The sequence below is a fragment of the Xylona heveae genome, assembly GCF_001619985.1.
Source record: "Xylona heveae TC161 unplaced genomic scaffold L228scaffold_10, whole genome shotgun sequence".
Lineage (NCBI taxonomy): Eukaryota > Fungi > Ascomycota > Xylonomycetes > Xylonales > Xylonaceae > Xylona > Xylona heveae.
In genome coordinates this window covers 978,686-992,484 of record NW_017264202.1, presented here as the reverse complement: position 1 = coordinate 992,484, position 13,799 = coordinate 978,686, and the positions used below count along the sequence as shown (strand labels likewise).

Genomic DNA, 13,799 nt, shown 5'->3' with positions numbered 1-13,799 from the left:
CACAATGGTTGCTGTCCAGTTGTCTTCACGGTCACAGCTCGGTTTGCAGCCAAAAAGGTAGATCGAATATGTGCTCCCTTTCCCGTCTGAGCTTCGCAGCGCTTTACGATACCCAATTGTTGCACTCTATTTTCTGCATGTCAGAATTGTTAATGTTTATTTATGTTTGATCCTTCCCAATTTGGCTTCGCGAGCTGTCACATATAAAAAGTATGCGGGTTTCCTTTGGTTGATTCCCTCCCAAAACGAACAGGATTGATTTGTTCCCAACATCGCGATAGCTTGTGCAGGCCTTTGTGAAAGAGCCTCTCCAGCCCATCCATTTTTCATCATCAACATCACTATCACCTGCGTCTAGACCTTTTCGGATTGAAGTCTTCAAGAAAAGGAAGATTGAAGCATTTCATTCACTACCGATTGGTGGGATTCCTATTTCACAAGGGAATGTAGCATATTCATTACCCTCCAGGACACATTAAATTCCTCAACTCCTAGATGCGCCAACTTATCCTGATCAGCTGAAATCCAGCTGTTGCTCATCTTCCAGTTTCGTTTAATACGCTGTTCTCTCTTCGTGAACATGGCTGGAAGCGCACTGGACCAGTTCTCGCAAAATTTTACAAGCTCTCCAGACTGGGCAAAAACAAATCATCCTGGCATTGGTGCCCGTCGCGGATCTTCGACCCAGCCTCATGGCCTTCACGCGCACCCGACCCTTCATCAAGCGCCCCGGGGAGCCCTAAATGGGCGAGGAATTGCTTTGGGTGACCAAAAGCGTCCTCAGAGCGCGCCTCCGAAACGGCCAATTACTCCACAAGCCTTTCGTTACGCCGGCGAACCTGGTCGAGGCTTTGTACGAGGCGGATATAGTTCCCACAGGGGCACGTATGGACGCAGAGGGAAGCCGTCCGCCGCCAGCCCTTGGGCATTTAGACAGCATCAGTCGATTAAACCAGTCGAAGATTGGTCGAACTGGACAGAACTCGGTGTTAAAGTCTCCGGCCTACCTTCCTCTATCACTACGCTTGAACTATATCGCATGTTGATCGATGAAGGGCCGATCGAGACCATTGAAATCTTTGAGAGCACTAGAGGAACTCGAGATGGTGTAGCAAGAGTTCGATTCAGGTAATCAGAAACCATCCGGTAAGGCTGCGATAAATGATATTAACAAGTCGGTGTCCAATCTAGCCCTCCTCCGAGAAGATCATTTTGGTTGGAACAAAGCTATGCCGTTGAGACTGCTGCCTCAAAACAGCGGCCCATTGCGGTCGAGTTGGAGCCCAAGCGTAGGACTTTTCTGCACCCTAGTCCTTTAAATCCGTCGATTAAATATCCGGAACGGACGGTATGTCAATGGCTTGCAGGTACAATGGTGGCTGATGAAGCTGGAAACTAATCATATAAATAGACTTTACTGGCAGAAGCTCTTGACTTTGGCTTCCTGTACGATGAATCAACAATGATGGCCATGCGTAACATATACGGAACCAGCCAGTCTGACATTTGCTTTACACTAAACTTGATTCGCCGGGAAATTGACATTCGGTTTAATTTACACATCCAGGATCCACGGCGCCAAATTGGTCTTGCTCCCAAGCTTGCAGGTACCAAGCCAGCGGCTACCGTTGGCTCTCTCGACAGAATCGAAACCTACCGGTTCAGGATTCCCTTTGCGCAATGCCAGCGAATTTTTGAGATGGATATTGGAGACGACAAAAAGGTGCTCATTGTGCCAATAGACACGCCGCCAAACTTCTTCCGAAGAGTCAAACGCATTGAGGCAACTCACGATGAGAGAGCAACATTCTGGAACGAATGGGAGACCTGGCGTAGACAGACTGATGTGCTCTACGCACCAAATCAGCTTAGACATGTACCCTTAACTCTGAAGAAGGGCGCCCCTATTATAGATATTGGTTAGTTGCGACCCTACTTTTTCTTATGAGAGTGAGACTGACACACGACATTTTAGGAAGATGGACAACGTATCGGTTCGTGTTCAGCAAAGCCAATAACGACTGGAACAAATACGCTGTAGTGCACCGAGCTCTGCGGGACTACAATGTGGAGATGCTGGGGATTGAGAAATTTGCACTCAAGGTTGATCCCGAATCGTCGGTCTGGGAGTTTATAGATAGACCTTCAGTCCGTGACCAGAACTCTGGCTCGTTTCTCGAGGACATGGCCCAGTTGACAGTTCCGCCACTCTCTTTCCCCGTGCGATATCAACTCGAGGTCTGCATTTCTCAGGGTTGCCTTAACGAGCACAATATAAGCAAAGCCTTCGTCGATGCGTTGACAGCAATGGACGCAAAGAGGGCCCAGGATCTTCTTGAGCACGTGGCCTCTCAGAAACGACGATTTTACGATCCGATGGAGATATTTACCTTGAAATACCCTAGGGTATCACAAACAAAGATTCCACATTACTGCGCAGAAATGCGATCGGCAACAGTAACGCCTACCATGGTCTATTACAACAGTCCAAGCATCGAAACATCAAATCGCGTAGTCAGGCGCTATATCGAGCATTCGGATCGCTTTCTCCGTGTGCGATTCTCAGATGAGAAATACCAGGTATGGGTCCTTCCAGACCTGTTTTATACCGTATATATGCTTACTGTTATAGGGGAGAATCAATGCTATAGAGAATCAATCAAATGATGAGATTTTTACGCGAATAAAGAGAATTCTTGCGAATGGTATAACCATCGGAGACCGTCATTATGAATTTCTTGCATTTGGAAATTCGCAATTTCATGAACACGGTGCCTATTTCTTTGCCAGGCTTCCGCATCTGAACGCTGCCGATATTCGGCTTTGGATGGGAAAGTTTGACAATATCAAGGTTATTGCCAAATATGCAGCTCGCATCGGACAATGTTTCTCGACCACGCGGGCCATTAACGGAACAAGGGTAGAGATTAAAGAGCTCCAAGACATTCAACGTAATGGCTATAATTTCACTGACGGTGTCGGCAAGATCTCTCCTTTCCTCGCGACCATAGTCGCATCAGAACTTGAGCTTCCCAACCCACAGGATCCCCCATCGGTGTTCCAATTTCGGCTCGGTGGTTGTAAAGGTGTGCTCGCAATCTCTCCTGACGCCAAAAAGAATGAGATACATATCCGCGAAAGCCAGTATAAATTTGCTGCAGCACATAATGGCCTTGAAATTATTCGCTGGTCTCAGTTTGCCGCGGCTTCACTGAATAGGCAAATCATCCTCGTCCTTTCTGCACTTGGTGTTCCGGATGAAGTTTTCGTCAATAAATTGAAAGGCATGCTTTCTGATCTTGAGCAAGCGATGTCGAACCAAAGCAAGGCATTGCACCTACTTCAGAAATACGTTGACCCGAATCAAATGACAATGAATATAGCGAATATGATTTTGGACGGGTTTCAACAGAGTAATGAGCCCTTTGTGGCCTCGCTGTTGCACCTATGGAGAGCTTGGTCCATCAAATATCTGAAGGAAAAGGCGAAGATTCTCATCGAGGATGGCGCTTTCGTTCTGGGCTGCGTTGATGAAACTGGAATATTAAACGGACACTACGATAAGCAAGATCGGAGAAATGTGAATAAGGAGGCTGTTGATCTCCCCGAGATATTCATTCAAGTTTCTGATCAAGAGAGGAAAGATGGTTATGTTGTCATTGAAGGACCATGCCTTCTCGCACGGAATCCCTCTCTACACCCCGGGGACGTTCGCGTCGTGCGTGCCGTCAACGTTCCTGAGTTATATCACCTGAAAAACGTTGTTGTTCTACCGCAAACTGGCGATCGAGATGTTGCTAGCATGTGCTCTGGCGGCGATCTCGATGGCGACGATTACCTGGTCATCTGGGATCAAGAGCTGACTCCTACTGAATGGAATTACGAGCCAATGGACTATACGCCACCAAATCCTGCCCCAGTTGATGAAGTAACTATAGATCATATCACTTCCTTCTTCGTTACATATATGAAAAACGATCGACTACCTACCATTGCCACGTCGCACATGGCTCATGCAGATTACCTCGATACCGGCGTCAAGGATCGAAAATGTAAGGGGTTCACTCTCGCGGGACAGTCTTCTGTCGCTAACATAGCTTTAGGTTTACAATTAGCGGCACTCCATTCGAAGGCTGTCGACTATACAAAGACCGGAGAGCCAGCCAGAATGCCCAGAGAGCTTCGAGCTCGGAAGTGGCCCCATTTCATGGAGAAGAACCATGTACCGAAGGAGCAGATTTATGTCTCACGCAAGGTCCTTGGTCAGCTTTATGATCAGGTCCAACGTGTGGATTTTGTTCCTCATTTTGAGTCGAAGTTTGATGAGCGTATTCTGGGAGCCTGTCAAACAAGAGATGAAGATATCAAAGCCGCTGCGATGCTCAAGGAGGAGTATGATGCTGCCATGCGCCGTATCATGGCGCAGTATCAGATTGATACAGAGTTTGAGGTATGGTCGACCTTTTTAATGAGCCACGCAAATGCATCAAAAGACTACAAGTTCCACGAGGAGATGGGAGTGATATCATCTGGACTTAAGCAGCGGTTCAAGCAGGCCTGTTTCGAAAAGGCTGGCACAAGGGATGTTGATGGGCTCGTGCCGTTTGTAGTTGCAATGTACAAAGTGACTGAGCAACAGTTAAGCCAAGCTCTGGAAGAGAGTCGCAGGCCCAGAACAGTCGCAGGTCAGGAAGAACCGAGCAAGAAGATCAACGTGAGCACGATGCCTCTGATTAGTTTTCCATGGCTATTTGACAAGGTCTTGGGGAGAATTGCAAATGGCGAGCTACCGGGTCGACATGGCCAGGCTACGGAGAGATTGCCGCCAGAAAGTATGGAGGGGCATCCTCCAATAGGAGCCCATCTGGCTAAGCCGATAAATCTGGGCGAGTTGGGCCTCGAAGGAGACTCATTGGAGACGAACGAGGGAGTCACTCATCGTGGGGAGATGCTGCAACTTTTCCAGCATGGAGATCGCCAGGAGCAGAACTCCAATAGGCAAGGAAGTGGTGCCCCGCTGGCGGAGTTCGATCGAAAAGATATGGATATGCTACGTCAAAATCCTCATACCAACGTTGTCGCCCCCATAGATAAGCTTGGGTTCGAGGATGTTGGACCCCATGGTATGTCTAAGGTCCCGCAGGATCTCGAAGTTGAAATTTGGAAGAGTACTCCTTCCGAAGAGGTGGAGATGTCGCCTACTGAAGCAGCTGAGGATTGTGGCCACCCAGATGGCTTGACAAGCGTCGAGCCACAAGGCTCCCCAGAAACACGCGAAAGTTTCCTTCCTCGTCCTCATCTTCTAGATACACTTCTGAACTCTGAAATTTCTTCACCATTACTTCCAATCCTTGAGCCAGAACATAAGAGACTTGGGATAGTCTCACAGCCCGAACCTATTGATGGTTCCATTCTCCAGCGGGAGGATACCGTGGGGAGCTTGGGAGCAGAAATCGCCGATGCACCGAGTGATGGACTTCGGACCACGCTGTCAAATGATTCTGGGGATCTTCTTGTCTGGGAGGAAAACGAAACTGCCACAAACAATGGACTATCGAATGCTCCTGCTATAAAAAGCGACCAAAATAGTCGACAGAATACGCCGGACATTGATGCACCATCTTCGTCTCATAGCTCCAGTCAAGTAGAGCAGCCCGAAGGTGTTGACGAAGAAGAAGCGTCAAGCTCCGAAGAAGAGTTTACCGAAGTCGTAACTCTTGACATGGCATCTGGGGAATCTGCTCTCGAAGAGTTGTTTAATCTCGTTTCTTAAGCATATATTCCGACGGTGACTGTTTTGCTATTTATTGGACGTTTACATCATTACCTGCACCAAGATTCGGACTTTTGGGCTATTTAGGTTCTCATGACTTACAAGAAGAGGTCGTAAGATGAACAGGGCAAATTCTATATTTACTGCTTTAGAGATGGCTTATACGTTTAAGGTCTCGTTGCTTGTTGGTAAATATTGCGCGAATAAATAATCCATCTATGAGCAAAAGTTTCCTGACCTGTTGAATGGTACCATTTGAAAGAAGTGACTGGCAAGAACGGGACTTACCACCGGAGATCTGCTGTGATGACTGTAACCTTCACACTTTTCCTACCGTAATTGCTCAGCTGCTTACAAAAGGCACTCGGTGCGCTTTTAATTTAACTATTCGCTCCAACTGAATAGGCAAGTTCAGTTAACTTTCCCAGCATCTGTTGATCCCTTCGGTTAAGCACCTAAACCGAGGCGCATGTTGTAGCCGGAACTAGCAACCAAATGACAGGTCAGAGGACTGCCCGAATCCCGCCTCACCGATTTGTGTAGGTCAACGAAAGTAGCAGTCAACTTTTTTGACTACCAGTCGCACGTCACAACAGCTCAATCTTCTCTCCAATTTCTGCCAGCGCGAGCAATTGGACCCCTCTATTCCGGTTTACTGTTTACTGGATCGATCTACGGAGTAATCCGACTTTCCACCCTCCCCGCGTCTCTGAGCCCAAGCTACAAATACAAAACAGATCCATGATCGCGAAATATCACTTCGAACACATCTAACAACGTCAACGTCGCAATATATATAAAAATGAGCTCCCGCACTATTCCACCTCTGCTCGAACCATATACCCGCCTACCTCCCTCGACGTCTCTTACGCTGCTCACATCCGTACTGAGCGCTTCGACCAACTGGCTCGTGTTGCGATACTTGTACGCGGCCTTGGCCAGTGCGGGACAACAGCAAGATGAAGCTTCCGCGGAGTCAGATGTCGCGGTCGTGCTCGTGAGCTTTTTGCGGGATGGGGAGTTTTGGAGAGAGGGCGCGCGGAGAATGGTACGACTATTTTCATCACTTTTTCCCTTCCCCTCTTCTCTCTCTCTGTGTGTGTATGCTCTGGAGCTTCTATACCTTGCGTTCTGTTCGGGGGTTATGCCCCGTAAGCCCTGGGGCTGGGCGGCGGATAGGATGAGTGGTATATATTGCTTTTTGGGGGTTGGATGTGCAATTGAGAAATGGCTTTGCATGATTTTGAAATATGTACTGTTGCTAATAACTGCTGCAAATACAGGGTCTCGATCTCAGACGTCTTGCGGTCCAAGGACGTTTCGCGTTCGTCGATGGATTGACTGAGCTCTTCGCGCCGCCTGCATCGCAGTCTCCTTCTGCGTCTCCAAGTTATCCTATAAGACCCGCGCGTGGTCCAGGCGCTGTTCCTCCGCGTGGGCCGCTGGGCGTACAGGCTCCTGGTGGCGCTCCAATTTCAGCGGCGTCGGCACCGACGGCTGCGTCAATCCCGCAAACGACAGTGCTAGATTCTCCGAAGCTCGAGAGCGTCGGCGAGTCGATTAAGGTACAGATTCGCCGGTTAAGAACGGCGACTCAGGGACAAGCACAAACACAAACACAGTCACCTGCTAGTGTGGGTTCCGGATTGAATGGGCCCAGAAGCGCAGCAAGTTCTGCGAGGGCACCGCCGGCGGCGGCACCATTTGGCGCTGCTCCTGCTGGTGGTGGTGCCGGTTCTGGGAGACCGAGCGTCAGTGGCTCACAGCAGGAGCGGAAAGTGCTGCTCATTGTGGACCAGCCGGATGTGTTGCTTGCTACTACGGGGGTAAATGCTACGGATATGGTGAATTGGGTATTTGGCCTGCGCGAGGTAAGTTTTGTGTTTCGTGGTTATTTTCTGGGTTCTGGTTCCATCAGGTGGTGTTGTGTGAGGAGACGTGCCATGGATATGGGCGGCACGAGGAACGACGATAGTGAAAAGAGCTTTAGGCAGAGATATTTGGATGGGTACGGAGCTAACTGTCGTTATAGCAAGTTCATTCTACAACTATCACTCTTGCGGCAGACGCGCCATTGGTGCAGTCGCCGACGACGCCGCTTGAGCAAGCGCACGCTTCGTTTCTGCTGAGTCTTGCGCACCAGGCTCGACTTACCGTCTCCCTGCGATTATTAGACACGGGTACAGCCAAAGACGTCAGTGGAGTCATGCAGTTCACGAGAGGCGCAGACGAGCTTGATGACAAAACTGAAGACGAGCATCTCGAAGACAAGGAGTTGTTGTACTTCATTGCGGCTGATGGGGCTGCAAAAGTGTTTGAGCGGGGAACGTAAAATGTCTGGGCTGTCAGATGATGCGATTGGTTTGGAGCTTGCATGTTTGCATTTCATGGTTTAGAAAAGAAAGATATTGGGAAAGCGAGCATTATTCGGCGTTGGACGGTCTATTAAGGCAGTGAATTTTGTTGGACTGTTTTTGCAAACGTAAATAGAATTTGGGGACCGTCTTGGGAGAATGCAGTTCGACGAGTCCATTCTGTATAGACATATTTGGCAATCGAATAAACTGGCTGGTGGCGACATTCATTTGGAATTTATAGCAAGATCTTGCTGGAACAATATATCCTCGTTGTTAAATGCGCCCGACATTTTCTTCGCTCATTGAAGCTGAAAATTCGGGGTCCGAAAAGTGGTGTCTCGTAAAATGGAAGTTGTTCGAAAATAGGATATATCGGTGACACATCTGGCGCATACATTGCAGTTCACAGCGAATCGACGACGAAAAGAAGTTGTCAAATGGCAACCATTGCTATTGCAGACGTTATGAGCTAAATTGCCTGAATCCAGTACAGCTGTCATCGACAACACACTCGCTCCCCCTATTTTTCAATAACGCCTTTATGCCTCGTTGACGGTGGGGCCCTTGGCGCCCTTGGGGGTACCGAGCTGGAAGCCGTTGGAGAATCTCCGGGGGACGGTCTTCAAGTACCGCATGCGACCGGAGCCGGTGGTCTTTCTCCGCTTGGCCTTCTGGCCCCACTCGACTGTTGTGTATCCGTGTTAGAAAAATGCAAAGGGTATATCGAATGATGGCTTGGGTCTTTTCACGTACAGCCGCGGGTCTTAGCAGCGGGGTAACCGCATGACGCGCAGGTCTTCTTCTGGAGGTGAAGAGAGCGACGGCCTATAAAAATTCCACAAATCAGCTTGAGCCCTCAAGAAATGTCTTTGGCGGAAAGCATCGAAATATGTTCTTTTCCCTCTCGTGGTATAGCGATTCTCTTCCCGTTCTTCCTTTCCCCCCCTTCCTCCTCTTCACACAATTGAGAATTCGCGCCGCGGAGAGAAAAGCGATCGATGCATTCAGGTTGAGAAAAAGGGTTGTACGCACCGCAGCGTCTGCAAAGGCCGTGAGTCTTGGTGTGGCGCTTGCCAAAGCTGGAAGTTCCCTTCGCTGTTTCGATCCGTCAGTCATCAGATTGTTCGTAACTTTCTTTACATTTCGTTGCATATCGTCGCCGGGCGGGAACAGGGTCCGGGTTTCCGAATTGCATAGGGTCAAGACGTACTCATTTTGAATTAGGAACTGAAGCAAAAAAAGGACGTCAGCACTTTTGTAAATAACGTATAACAGACTCAGATTCGAATTTTTGACATACCTCGTCGGCTCACCGGTGTCGTAGTTGTCGTGGTCGCTGCGTCGATGAGGTTGTCCGCACACTTCGAGAATCGCTAATTCGTTTGTGGGAGGGCAGGTCTAAACCCTCCAGAGCCGCACATTAACCGACCACGCCAAGATTTTATTCCAAGTTTAGCGCGTCCGACCCAATGCAAAATGATAATCTTATCAGATCATAATTGCGCGGCCGCCCAAAGGCGTCGCCAGCGGGCTGTTTAATTCAAATTCGGTAATAAGAAAGCAGCTGTCATGGACTGGGGGAAACTTAGAGGACAGTTACTATCAAGTGTAAATTATTGGTGTTAGGGGTATCACAAAAGCTGAATTGCTTGCAACTGTTCTGCAAGCATCGAATATGTACATCTCTAATGCCTTTTCAGCCCGCCAAGCTAGGTGTCTTTGAGCCGGCCCCATTCGGGCTTCAAGTCAATATCGCCTTCTGCATCTACAACCTTTCCTCTGTCCCATTCCCGTCCTTCGCCTCGCCTTGCCCATCGAACATCTGCTTCACTCCTCTCTCCACCCTTCTTCCAATTATCCACTTCCTCTTCCGTAAAACCAGCCGCTCGAAGCCTGTCCGCGCCGGATTGCTTCCAGCGCTGCCGATCCCTTAAGGCTTCAAGTGCCTGGTCCCAGTCATCCTCGTCCTCTACATTCGGTTGTACGTCGGTGGATGGATCGTAGCCGGACGCAAAGCGGTTGTCAATGCCGGAAGAAGATGATAAAGCACCGCGCCCTCGTACACGGACCTTAGGTTCTGCAGTCGGCGGTTGGGGACCAATGATTGCCTCCAACGGATCAGAGTCCGACGTAAGTGACGGAGACCGTTTGCTTTTTGATGTCCCCATTCCAATTTTAGGAGAGAAATTCGCCCGTTTGGAGCGGCTAGGAGCAGAGTCATTGTGCCTTTCGGGCGAATATGATACAGATCGGGGTCGATGCGATCTTCGATGTTGCGATACTCTTTCGCCATGAGGAGAACGTGATCGAGAGCTTCGATGGTGTCGACGTAAATGACGATGTGAGTCTCGAGCAGATCTTTGGCTTGAGTGACCCTCTCTGGATCTGCTCCGATGACGTCGTCGGTGCTCCCTTGAATTATGCCGATGCGGATGTCGCGAGTGTTCTCTGTCACTATCGTCGTGACCATCTCTTTTCACCTCGTCACGCCTGGACCGTTGGTGACGTATTCGAGCTGAGGACGACTTTTCACTAGATCTTCGTATATTGCTTTCAGACTCCGCAACTTCCATTCGCTTTCGTTTGTTCTCAGCGTAGTCACTTGCACTTGATCGGTGCTCATGCTTTGATCTGGGCTCCCCTTCGCGCAGCGCCCTCAGCCGAGCCCTTGCCTCTTGTGCTTCTTTCGCAAGGAGGGCGGCATTGTGATTATCGGTGTCTCGGATGATGTTTCGAAGAAATCTCGTATTTGGCTTCGGTGCATTTGAAGAGGGTCTGCGGCTAGTCAGAAGGGCAGTTTGACTAAAAGGTTGTTTGGGTTAAGCTTACCTTTGAGGAAGAAACGCCTGTAGCCCAAGAGCGGAATACCTCACCGAACTGTCTCGCGCATCTTTCTTGAGTAGATTGGCGACGTAGTCGTCAGAAAAAGGGGTGTCGGCGGACATTTGTTATTTGGTTGTACTGGCCTCAGAAGCAATAGCAGTTCTTCCTTAGGATATGCAACTGCTAATCGCGATGGAAGCGCTGAGCTGCAAGACGAGAGTATGTGGCGTGGGTTTGGCCATGGGATGCGTCCACGGTCAGACTATAGCGAATATGAGCAATACTCGAACTCCCTCAATTTTTTCTCATTGCGTAGCACTTGGTCTTGACAAAATATCTTCTGTGGTAGACGTAATGGCCGTAAGTTGTCGCAAAGACAATGTTCAGTTGTAACTATACGTAGTAGTGCGGGATTGATGTCACCGAATCTGCCACTTCCCACTAAAATGCAAAGCAGACACGGCAAACAGCATTCGCCTTACTGAGCTTAATAAATTTAAAATCGGTGTATGAGTAATTCTCCTATGTGGATATTAGCTTCAGGAGAGTTTTAGAGCTTTACAAAATATTCTAGCATTTTATTTATAATTTATGTTTTCCTTCATTCTTTTCGGGTTTAAAATATGATTGTTCTGTGGATTATCTGACCAAAATACAACGCGGATGATGTACTCCGTAATTCTTGCAGTCTCAAGCCCGTAGGACATGAGATAATGTTCCCAATATCAAATCAAGTCTTTACAAATGTCTCGAATTGGCGCCAGAAGATCAGTCTTATGCAGCACCCGATTTGCAGTAAGACCAGTATTGAGGGTCAATGCCGGCATTTGGCGGGGAAAGGTGACCTGCAGAATCTCGGGCACGCGAACACGCTAAAACCCCAGAGTCAATGCATTTGCCAAACAATGGCAGCGAAAAGTAAACAACAGCCTATTCTGCACCCTCAACCCGAATTCGTCACTGCAAAAGGGTTGCGACCATGGCAGACTCACCAGAGGAACTCCTTTCGACAATAGAGGATTTCCTTGCATCCAGGGTGCTGTCAATCATCCAACTGAGCGAGCCTTTAACCAATGAAATTCGCCGCGCCCCAAATACTCGAAGTCGCAAACGTTCCGATGCTTCTACCGACGAATTCGATCTCTCTGCCTTCGATGACCAGACGCCCGCTGGATTAGAGGTGGAACTGGCACATTACAAGGTACTTTGTTGTTACAGTCTCAGTGCTGCGCCGCATTGCTAGACGACTGAGCCATCATGACCTGGCGACTGTCCACAGAGAAGCGGTAATAGTAAGGCAAAAAACTGAACACCGTCGTGTTTTAGGAATTATTCTCCAAACTCCGCTTTTCCTTCGTCGAACAACTTACAAAGGAAAAATTCCTCCGGGCACTTCTCACTGAACCGCCGGTATTAGTCGAGCCGCAACAGAACGTGGAACTTGAGGAGGAGCTCAAGAGCGTCAAGGCAGAGCTTAAAGCACAGAAGAATGGAGTCGAGGAACTCCTTTCTCAGATTGAAAGCAGAGGCAGAGCTCTGGCAAAAAGTATGTATAGCTTGCGTATCTCGCCGAAACGAGGGATGAGTCGGATGAAATCACATGCGCGGAATTAGAACGGGACTAATGTACGAGTTCACCCTAGGATACGAAGAAATCCAATTACAGACAATACAACTGCGCGAATTGCCTCCCCATATTGCGCAGCTCGAAGAAAGTATAGAATCACTACGGACGGAACAAGCGCCCGTCTCGGATAACCCAGATCTGAATCTGTCTCTGGATGCATCTACCGAGTTGCTCGAAGAGAGGGAAGCGAAACTTGCGGAGGTAAAACATCAGGTCGCGGCGCTTCAGTCCATGTTGCCCCGAAGGCAGCGAGAAGTAGATCGCCTTAAGGCCGAGCTGAGGCCCTTAGAGGAGCAACGAGCCATGAACATGGCGGCAGCAACAGAAGCTCTACGAAGAAAGGAGCAAGGCACAGGCGGAATAGAGGAGGACTTGGAAACAAGAGCAAGGTGGTGGAAGGCTGTGCAAGCCAGCATGACCGAGCTAGTGAAAGCTGGGAACTGAAATCACTGGCTTATTTGTTTTGTAGAGGTGGAGTATGCGGCGTTATGAAGGATGGTGGCAGATGTCACTGGCTGTTTCTTCCGATTGGAGCTTTCTCTGGATATCTTTGAGTGTGTTTCTTGACCGGGGGAAGTTTCAAGGCAGGGTTGCTGGTACTTAATAAGTAAATTTACTGGGATATGACATTTTAGTAATTCAGCGGACTTCCGAGGAGGCTAGAAGCACAAAACATTTAATATGAAATTACAAAGATTCTGGACTTCTTAGGCCCCTGGTTCACAAAAAGTTTCACACACGTTCCCAGGATGAGGGGAGGAAAGGCAGTGCGTTCTCTCTGCACGGGGATCGATTGGCGATCGAGGATATATAATGGTAATGCGTCGTAGGCGAGAGACCAGCCTACACATTGAACCTTTTCCCATCCCGACGATTGTGAATTTGATCCCAGCGACGTGTGGATAGGAGTTTCTAAAAGGATGGAATTTATTTCATTCTCAGGTTGTTGAATAATTGGGCATTGCTGAATCAATCGCGGCAGAAGCCAAAATTCGCCGAACTCTGTGTCTTGTCTCTTATCATGCATTGCGTGAAGCAGGCGGAAAGGAATCCGAGACATCCGCGGCGGCAATGTGACTGCCAGACTCATGTCCTGTTGCCCCTCTTCCACCACCACCCTGGACAAGCTGAACTGTGGCTTCCAGCGCGTTTATCGATACTTCCCGGTTTCCCCGACCTGTCAGAATGCTCCGAATCCCGAGGCTGTCGCTTCCCGGTC

At 48.9% G+C, this 13,799-nt stretch overlaps 5 protein-coding genes across 5 annotated transcripts; 3 read left to right on the top strand and 2 right to left on the bottom strand.

Moving 5' to 3' along the window:
• The first annotated feature begins 448 nt into the window (after nt 1-448).
• On the top strand, nt 449-6,012 carry L228DRAFT_285176 (RdRP-domain-containing protein). The gene is made up of 6 exons (XM_018336314.1): nt 449-1,128; nt 1,192-1,348; nt 1,412-1,919; nt 1,976-2,580; nt 2,633-4,052; nt 4,104-6,012. Exons 1-6 carry the CDS (start codon nt 581-583, stop codon nt 5,771-5,773), a joined length of 4,908 nt encoding a protein of 1,635 aa, XP_018186029.1. The 5' UTR covers nt 449-580; the 3' UTR covers nt 5,774-6,012.
• A 193-nt stretch (nt 6,013-6,205) lies between these two features.
• L228DRAFT_250173 (hypothetical protein) lies at nt 6,206-8,352 on the top strand. The gene is made up of 3 exons (XM_018333256.1): nt 6,206-6,821; nt 7,057-7,644; nt 7,806-8,352. Exons 1-3 carry the CDS (start codon nt 6,576-6,578, stop codon nt 8,103-8,105), a joined length of 1,134 nt encoding a protein of 377 aa, XP_018186028.1. The 5' UTR covers nt 6,206-6,575; the 3' UTR covers nt 8,106-8,352.
• A 57-nt stretch (nt 8,353-8,409) lies between these two features.
• On the bottom strand, nt 8,410-9,483 carry L228DRAFT_28554 (60S ribosomal protein L37). Its single transcript, XM_018336346.1, has 5 exons — nt 9,431-9,483; nt 9,341-9,357; nt 9,163-9,225; nt 8,884-8,955; nt 8,410-8,815 (listed from the first exon to the last, which is right to left on the bottom strand). Exons 2-5 carry the CDS (start codon nt 9,342-9,344, stop codon nt 8,670-8,672), a joined length of 285 nt encoding a protein of 94 aa, XP_018186027.1. The 5' UTR covers nt 9,345-9,357; nt 9,431-9,483; the 3' UTR covers nt 8,410-8,669.
• A 262-nt stretch (nt 9,484-9,745) lies between these two features.
• Nucleotides 9,746-11,305, bottom strand: L228DRAFT_285173 (hypothetical protein). The gene is made up of 2 exons (XM_018336313.1): nt 10,960-11,305; nt 9,746-10,905 (listed from the first exon to the last, which is right to left on the bottom strand). The coding sequence occupies exons 1-2, from the start codon at nt 11,073-11,075 to the stop codon at nt 9,840-9,842; spliced, it is 1,182 nt and encodes a 393-aa protein (XP_018186026.1). The 5' UTR covers nt 11,076-11,305; the 3' UTR covers nt 9,746-9,839.
• A 246-nt stretch (nt 11,306-11,551) lies between these two features.
• Nucleotides 11,552-13,284, top strand: L228DRAFT_263114 (hypothetical protein). Its single transcript, XM_018334465.1, has 3 exons — nt 11,552-12,154; nt 12,280-12,499; nt 12,597-13,284. Exons 1-3 carry the CDS (start codon nt 11,933-11,935, stop codon nt 13,022-13,024), a joined length of 870 nt encoding a protein of 289 aa, XP_018186025.1. The 5' UTR covers nt 11,552-11,932; the 3' UTR covers nt 13,025-13,284.
• The last annotated feature ends 515 nt before the right edge of the window (nt 13,285-13,799 follow it).